General features: G+C 64.1%; 1 protein-coding gene across 1 annotated transcript in view; it reads right to left on the reverse strand.

The window, feature by feature from the left end:
• The window catches only part of MYOM3 (myomesin 3), a 76,031-nt gene that overhangs the window by 55,024 nt on the left and 12,865 nt on the right, over positions 1-8,142 (reverse strand). The window contains exons 8-14 of the mRNA XM_006159470.2: positions 6,344-6,388; positions 5,732-5,869; positions 4,270-4,431; positions 3,375-3,516; positions 1,997-2,196; positions 1,191-1,244; positions 723-850 (exon numbers count right to left, since the gene is read on the reverse strand). Of these exons, the coding sequence (XP_006159532.1) occupies positions 723-850; positions 1,191-1,244; positions 1,997-2,196; positions 3,375-3,516; positions 4,270-4,431; positions 5,732-5,869; positions 6,344-6,388 (869 nt within the window). The remainder of the gene's footprint in view (positions 1-722; positions 851-1,190; positions 1,245-1,996; positions 2,197-3,374; positions 3,517-4,269; positions 4,432-5,731; positions 5,870-6,343; positions 6,389-8,142) is intronic.

Consider the following 8,142-nt stretch of genomic DNA (forward strand, 5'->3'; position numbering starts at 1 on the left):
AAATGTAACAACACTACCTCCCTGTCTCAACAATGCTGTCTTCGTATCCCTCCTCCAAATGTTTTTCCCCAGGCCCCCTCTGTACTGGGGCACTCCTGCTGAGCTCCCCTCTGCCCCCCTGTACTGGGCCACTCTCACTGAGCCCCCCACTGTCCCCTCTGTACTGGGCCACTCTCACTGAGCCCTTCACTGCCCCTTCTGTACTGGGCCACTCCCACTGAGCCCCCCCCTCTCCCCTCCCCACTGTCCCCTCTGTACTGGGGCACTCCCTCTGAGCCCCCCCACTTGCTGTCCCCTCTGTACTGGGGCACTCCTACTGAGCCCGCCACTGTCCCCTCTGTACTGGGGCACTCCCACTGAGCACCCCCCCCCTTGCTGTCCCCTCTGTACTGGGGCACTCCCACTGAGCCCCCCACTGTCTCCTCTGTACTGGGACTTGGTGGGCGGGCCCCCAAGTCACCTCTGTACTGGGGCACTCCCACTGAGCCCCTCCTGCCCCCTCTGTACTGGGCCACTCCCACTGACCCCCCTGCTATCCCCTCTGTACTGGGCACTCCCACTGAGCCCCCCCTGCCCCCTCTGTATTGGGCCACTCCCACTGAGCACCCCCTGCTGTTCTCTGAAAGCCTCCCCAGGAAGGCTGCCTGGGTCTCTCAGCCCGTCCCGTGCACCTGGGTCCCCCGGCATGTCTAGTTCTCAGGCTGGACCCTCCGATCTTGTACCTTCTCCAGGGAGTACGTCAGTGGGGCTCTGCCCCGGGGGCGTGGCTCTTCCCAGCCCAGAATCACGTAGGTCTCTCGGATCTCACTGGCGTGGACGTTGGTTGGTGGGGAAGGGATGGTCACAGCGTCTGGGATCAGAGACATTGGGGCAGAGATAGGCAGGCCCTCAGAGACTCCTAATCTCAGCCCCTCACTCCCTACGCAAGGGAACTGGGCCCAGAGAAGGGCAGGACTTTGTGGCAGGTGACCCAGCAGGGCCGGGGATGACTGGGTCAGAACCCGGGCCTCAGGCGCCTTCCCAGAGGCATGCTGGGCCTCCCCAAGGACCCCAGCCCGGTGGGCCACCATGACCCCAAGCACCTGCCCCCCAACCGTCCCTCCCACCTCCCAGCACCCCGTGCATGACGGCTTTTGCTCTGCCTGTTACATCCCCGCGTCTCCAGCAAAGCGTTGGGGAGGCTCACACACCTTCAAAATCGTCTGTGCTCACAGCGATCTTTCTTCCCAGGCCAAAGGGGATCTCTAGGAGGAGAACGGAGCACACGGGGCTGTCACCAGGGGTCGGGCAGGCCCGGCCTGGCTCTGCTCCGAGTTCTGCCCCGCCAGACCCGGGCGCGTGGCCCCAGGCAGTGCTCTCTGGGCCTCGGCTTTCTCAGGAGCCCAGCGGAGCATGGCCGGCAGGCCCTGGGAGACGCTCTGACTCCTGGGACAGATGCGGATAGAGAGGAGTGACTTGGTGGGTGGGCCCCCAGGCAGGTGGAGCTCTTGCAAACCCAAGCCCAGGGGACTCCTGAGGGGGCAGAGAGGCCGTGCCCACCTCTCCTCTTGAGGGAGGCCTGCGTGCTTCCTTCGGATTAAGAAGGTGTCTTAAGAAGCTGCTGTGGTTCTCTCCGACGAGCCTCCACTACGGACAGGTGTGAGTTCTTCCACTGACTGGCTGGGCCTTAGGCCGTAGGCCACAGGATCTTGTGGACCGATTATGCCTCCCCATCGGACCAGGGGTCCCCAGGGCTGGGCCGTGCCTTCCCCATCAGACTAGGGGAGCTGAGGACTGGGCCGTGTCTCCCCCATCAGACTAGGGGTCCCGAGGGCTGGGCTGTGTCCCCCGTCAGACTAGGAACCTGAGGACAGGGTTAGAGCTCCATCAGGCCAGAGATTCCTGAGGGCTGGGCTGTCTTTCGTTGAAGTGGCACTTGGCAATGGTCTGTGGCACCCGGCCCCTGAGCGAGCCTGCCCTGACTGCCGCCCTGGGCTTTCCCTGTGGCCGCACCCACCTGTCCTCCTCTGGGCTGCGTCACGGTCGCCCGTGACAACCGCTGCCGAGGCCTTGGACGGGAGGCTGCTACCTGCCCTGCTGATGGCTCTGACCCGGAACCGGTAGCTCTGGCCCTCGACCAGGCCTTGGATGGGGCACCGGCAGGTCCCCCCAGGGGCCACGTGGCAAGGCACCCAGTCCTCGGAGTCACCCTCGCACCTGTGGGGACAGGCACCGGCCCTCAGCACCAGCTGGGGACACACGCCTTCCCGCTGGACCTCCACCCGGCCGCCCGCCCAGCTTAGAAGCCTGGCCACAGCCTGAGCCTGGCCTCCCCACGTCCCCGCTGCGATGCTCATCAGAGAAGCCATGCCTCTGTGTCTCTGGAGCGTTACAGCGAGCCGCGTCCTCCCAGCAGTCCTGGGGCGAGGCGTGGCCGCCTGCACTCTCCACGCAGGGCACCCGAGCCTCAGAGAGCTACAGCACTTGCCTGAGGTCACACAGCTCACACCCGGCAGCTGGGATTTCACCCGAGGGTTGTCCCCTCCCTACATCAGCGAGCACTCCAGAGCGACCCTCCACGCCCGGGCACTCTGCACCCTCTTGGTACCATTGTCCCCACGGAGTGCCACCGTGCCAGCTCCTGTTCCCAATGGGATGAGGCAGAGGTAGCACGTGGACCCCAGTTCTGCCTCCACCCCAGTGAGCAGTGTGACTTTGGGCCGGCATCACCCCATGCACCATGGTCTCCTGGCTGTGGAATGGGGCAGCAGACAGCCCCCCTTCTACAGGGGTTGCTGTGAGGACGAACTGGGCTAAAGCACCCCTTAGCACAGCCCAGCAGAGCCCCGCTAGGTAACCTCGAGGCCAGCCAGGGGCGTGGGCGTTAAGGTGGCTGGATCCCATATGGCTGACCACGGGTCGAGTCCCAGACCCAGCAGCTTGAAAGGCATGCCAGGCATGGGCGTGTGCTTGCCCCAAATCCTGAGGGAGGGTGGTCGGCCATGGTGGGCGGGGTGTGCAGAAGGTCTGAGGTCCGAGCCTGGCCTGCTCCCCCTTCCTGCTCACGTTCTCCTGCCAGGTGTCCCCCCTGCCTGCCATTCAGGGAGAAGAGCCACCAAGTTCACGTGTGCTCAGGGCGAGCGCCTACCGTGCGGCCCCTCCCAGGCTGGGGTCAGCATGGAGGACCAGAGGGCCATGGCTGACCCCCGGGAGACTCCCAGTGCCGGCGTGAGACTCAGAGGCGTCGACTCCCTCCCGCTGTCCCTGAATTCCACTGCAGCCTCTCCCCTCCCTGTTTTGAGGCTGAGACTAGACATAGGCCTCCTTCTTCCTGGGGCCTCCACAATCCAGCACGATTCCACCCTGGAGGCTCTGCCACCCAGAGACCCACTCACCGCTCGATGGAGTAGGCGGTAATGGGGCTGCCGCGGGTGTCGCTGGGTGGGGTCCAGGTCAGGAGGAGGCAGTCGCGGTTCACATCCAGGCATCGGACATCCAGCGGGGAGCCTGGGGCCCCTGGCATCTCTGCCGCAGCGTCTGAAACCCGAGTGAGGGAGGAAGCTCTGGCTGTGATCTGGCACACCCCACCCCGCTGCCCAGCTCCTCTCCTTAACCTGTCAGGGCCTTGATGTTTTTAAAATCTTATTTATTCATTTATTTATTTTTAACTTGACCAGAGACACAGAGAGAGAGAGAGAGGGAAAGGGAGAAAGCGAGCCACCAGGTCCAGGACTCGAACCATGGTCGGCCATGTGGGAGTGTCCAGAGCCTTAACCACCACACCACCTGCTGGCCCCCCAGGGCCTTGATTTCAAAACTGACGACCAGGGGCTGAGAAACAGCAGCACCTGGGGGAGGGGCGGCAGTACCATTTATTAGCGGCCGGCCACGTCACACCAAGCACCTGAAGAGCTGGCATAGAGTCCGCGAGCCCCAGAGCAAGCCCCCACTCGTAGATGGAACACGGGCTTCCAGAAGCACAAGGCTTGCCCAAGGTCACCCAGCCAGGGCAGTGACCCCCGCCCAGATGGGGTTCAGACCAGGGGGCCGATCTCATCCAGCCCTACTCAGCCCTCCTTCTCCAGCTCCGACCAGGTCTGACTGGGGCTGTGTCCTGGTGGGTCTCAGGATGCCATGGGGTTCTTAGACTCTAACCCAACACCTCGCTTTTATAGCAGAGAAACAGAGCCCCAGAGAGCAGGGGACGTGCCCAAAGTCCGCCAGCAAACCAAGGGCGCATCCCCGTCCCCGGGCTCCAGCTGCCTGCCCTGCTCCTGACCCCTCCCTCACCTCTCACGAACACGTAGGTGCTCTGCTCCCGCGGCCCCAAGGGGGAGGGCACCTGGACCGTGTAGAGCCCCTCGTCTTCCTTGTAGGCACAGAACACCTTCACGGCTGCCTGGCGGTCGGCGTAGAGGACCTGCCGGCGCTGGGAGGACCTCAACGGCCTTCCTGCAGGAGGGAAGGGGCGGTCCGGTGTGAGCTTGGGAGGGTTCTGGCCTTGGCTGGGAAGCAGCAGGAGTCTGGGGGTCCAGGGCTTTGCCCAGGTGGCAGCTGACCTCACCTGAGCAGGTCGGGGACTCACAGGGAGTGAGGTTGGGGAGATGGCCGTGGGCAAGGGCAGGAGGTGGGGGCTCTGTGAGGAGGTAAGGTGGGCCGGAGGATTAGGGGACTCAGATAAGGGGGCTCACTGAAGGTGATGGGGGCTCTAGGAGGGGTCTGGGGCTCAGCAGAGGGGTAGGGTCTCATCCAGAGAGCTGGGGTCTCAGTGGGCGAGGAGGTCAGTGAGAGGGGCTCTGCAGAGGGGCGGGTCTCAGTGGGGGAGGAGGTCAGTGACAGGGGCTCAGCAGGTAGCCCCTCTGCAGGTGGGTGCGGGCTAGAAGGGGCCTCTGGGCCAGGGAGTGGGCCCTGCCCAGCCCACGCATTGGGCCACCTTTCCTCCCTCCAGTCCGCAGCTCCATTCTGGAAGGTCCACGGTTCAAGAGGGCCCCCAGCCTTGTTATCCCAGCTGCTTCTCGGGCCCCACCCCTCGCCTGCCCCCAGCACGCAGCCTCCCTGGACGTGAAGTCAGGGTGCTGGAGGGGACCTGGGCTCCCGCGGGTGTCGCTGGGTGGGCCCAGGTCAGGAGGAGGCAGTCTCCTTTGCCTGCAGGCCTGGTCACAGCGGGGCGGGAGGTCCATGCCCCCCTCTTCCCTCGCTGGGCCCCTCTTCCCGCTCTAGCTGCCCAGCCGTCCGCAGCCTTGCCCACGAGCCCCAGAGTCCCCTAGCCTGCACAGCTGTTTGCTCACACCCACCCCCAGTTCTGGAGAGCCCAGGTACCCATCACGGTGGCAGTCCCGGGGCCCCCTTGCCTCCTGGTCGTCACGCCTCGCTCACTCAGGCAAAGGGCCACACCGGGGCCTGAGCAGGCTGTGCACAGGCAGCAGCACCGTAGGCTGACGGCTCTCTCCCCCTCCCGGCCCTGCAGTTCCCTACGTTCATGCCCGTCAGTGCCCACCCCTGCCACACAGGGGCTGGCACCCACAGATGCCGGGTGACCACGCCGGGGGTACTTGGTCTGACCCCACCTGGCCTGGTTTCTACTCCCCCCACCTCTTCACACCCAGGGCTCGTCTAGGCTGGGCGTGGAGGGCCACAGCTGGTCTCTCTCCACGGGGTGGGGTGGGGGTCCCGGGGCTGGCCTTCTGGCTCTGAGCTGAGCTGCAGGGCTCAGGGCACCTCTGAAGGCTGGGGGCCAGGCTGGGGTCCTCACCGTCCCGGAACCACTGGATGTTCTCAGCTTCTAGCACATCATCGGAGAGTAAGCAGGACAGGGAGAAGGGCTCCTTCTCTCGGGCAAAGACGGGCTTCAGCACCGACGTGAATTCCACGCTGGGCCCAAATATTGACCCTGGGTGGGAGCAGAGATTTGGGGAGACGGATTCCGAGGCAGCCCACTGGCTGGGGTTTAGGTGGGGCAGGACCCCTTCGGGGCATCCCACCTCCTCTGGGTCGTGAGCCACATTTCCCACGTGGTTGGAGGAGGAGAGGGAGAGCCTGGCTTTGGGGCATAGAGAAGAAGAGACCTTTCTAGGCGGGGACTGGACACGGCAGAATAGCAAATATCTGAAGGCCAAGTCCGTCTGTCTTTCTGGCTTCTGTGTTTCTGCCCCAGCTTTGTTTGGAGGAATGCTCAGCAGCTGGGAGCAGCTCTGAGCACCTTCGGGGCTGCTAGGAGCCTGCACGGGCCAGTGGTTTACAGGCAGACCCAGCGGGCGCCTCCGGTGGGCCCTGGGTAGCTGTCTTCTAAAGGCACTGTGGGACCACAGCCTGGCTGCTCCCTCCCCTCCTCCCCACGGCTGGCTGCCCTCCCCAGGCCACGTACTTTTAAAGATCTCTGAATCGAAGCCAGCATCCTTCCCCAGGTAAGCTGCAAACCCAAAGCAAACAGAATTGGAGAAAGTTCAGACCCCACATCCGTAGATTTCGGGGGCGTGGACTTCAGGTGTGAGTTCGAATCCTAGTCTGCCTGTGCTCCTGCTGTGGCTTAGGGGTCTCCCGCACCCCTCTGGGCCTCAGCGCGTCACCAGTAACTGAGGAACGCGTGAGCTCACGTGAATCAAGTCCTCAGCTGGAGGCCGGCACGCAGTGGGTGTTCATGACATGCCAGTTTCCTCTCTCTGCCCGACTCGCAGTCGGATCATGCACTGTCTTTACAGAGGTCAGCTGGGTCAGGGACAGTGGTGGGCAGGGGCAGCGTAGAAGAGCCATGAGGCCCGGGGTGAAACGGAGGCACTGTCGCCCCAGACCTCGTGTGAGAGGACGAGGACAGCCCTGCGCACACGGAGCTCGCCATGTGCGTGGGTCAGCGTGCTACCCCCACAGCCCTGCCCATGGGTGCCACTGTCCTCTCCTGTAGACGAGGAAACCGAGGCAGAACCGCCCAGCTGACACACACCAGTTCCTGGAAAGGGCCTTCCTGAGCGAGGACCAGAAAGGACCGGAGGCTGCTCACGGTTGCACAGAGTCAGACAAAGACTGAGATTAGAGACCTGGCCTTGCGCCCCACCCAGGCCTTCCACTGAGACCACTGAGACAGCTATGGAGACCGGCGGTAGAGGCCGGTGGGGGATGCCCTTGGCAGGCCGTTGGATGGAGCTGGAGCCAAGAGAAACCTGGGTCTGGAGGGAGGGGTGAGAAGGAAGGGTGGGCAGAGGGAGGAGGGCCCGCCGCTGACCTTGGGCCTGGCTCCAGGCATGGCCTGTGGGGACAGCTCACATTTCTGCATGGAACCTGGCCTGGCAGTGGGGACAGCTGCCTCCCAAGAGCTATTTGGGGAACAAGGCAGGGCGGAGAGGGCTGTGAAGGACAGTTTAACAAGGTCTGGGGAGGGCCGGGAGGGAGGGCTGGACTCCAGCCCGTCCGCACCCAGGACAGCTGCCCTGGGAGTGTGTGTCGGGGGACTCCTCTCTCCGGGCCCCGAGGGTGCAAGCTCAGAGGTGTGGCTTCCTGGGCAGTGCTCTGTCCTGGTCATCGGGACATTTCCCAGAGCCCTCTGCATGCCAGGTACCCGTGTCACCTCATCGCATCAGCCTGAGTGTCTGAGGGAGGCGATGGGACTCCCCCGCCTGTGGATGGGGAACAAGACCCAGGTTCCCATCGGTAGTGAGCAGCAGAGCCAGGATGTGAACTCGGGTCGGCCTGGCTTCTGACACCTCCTGCTTTATGCTGGACTGTCACTCGCCTGCTGGGGCCTGAGCCTAACTGGACACATACCAGAAGCCAAATGGGGGAGACGGGGCCGGGTGGGGAGTTGGTAGGGCTTGACCTTTGCCCTGTGGCTCCCCTAGCAGGGTTAGCAGGGCCAGGCCGCCCTCCCAGAGGCCCTGAGATGGATCCAGAGCCCAAGCTGGTGGGGCAAGCATGCTTCTGGGGGACAAGGCCCCCCCCGAGCAGCCTCATGGCCATGCCCTGAACAGAGGTGCCACTGCGGGCAAGCAGGGCTGGAATCCGGTCCTTGCACTCTCCAGGCCGTGCGCCCTGGCCTGGGGAGGAGAGGGCCCCCTTTGCTTATTCATCACCCCTCACAGGAAGGTGGCCTCCATGACAGTGAAAGTCCTGCAGACAGTGCCCCGCTCAGGCCCAGCCCCGCCAGTGGCTGGTGAGGAGGCAAACGGTGACGCA

This window comes from Tupaia chinensis, unplaced genomic scaffold (genome assembly GCF_000334495.1).
Source record: "Tupaia chinensis unplaced genomic scaffold, TupChi_1.0 Scaffold000628_1, whole genome shotgun sequence".
Classification (NCBI taxonomy): Eukaryota; Metazoa; Chordata; class Mammalia; order Scandentia; family Tupaiidae; genus Tupaia; species Tupaia belangeri.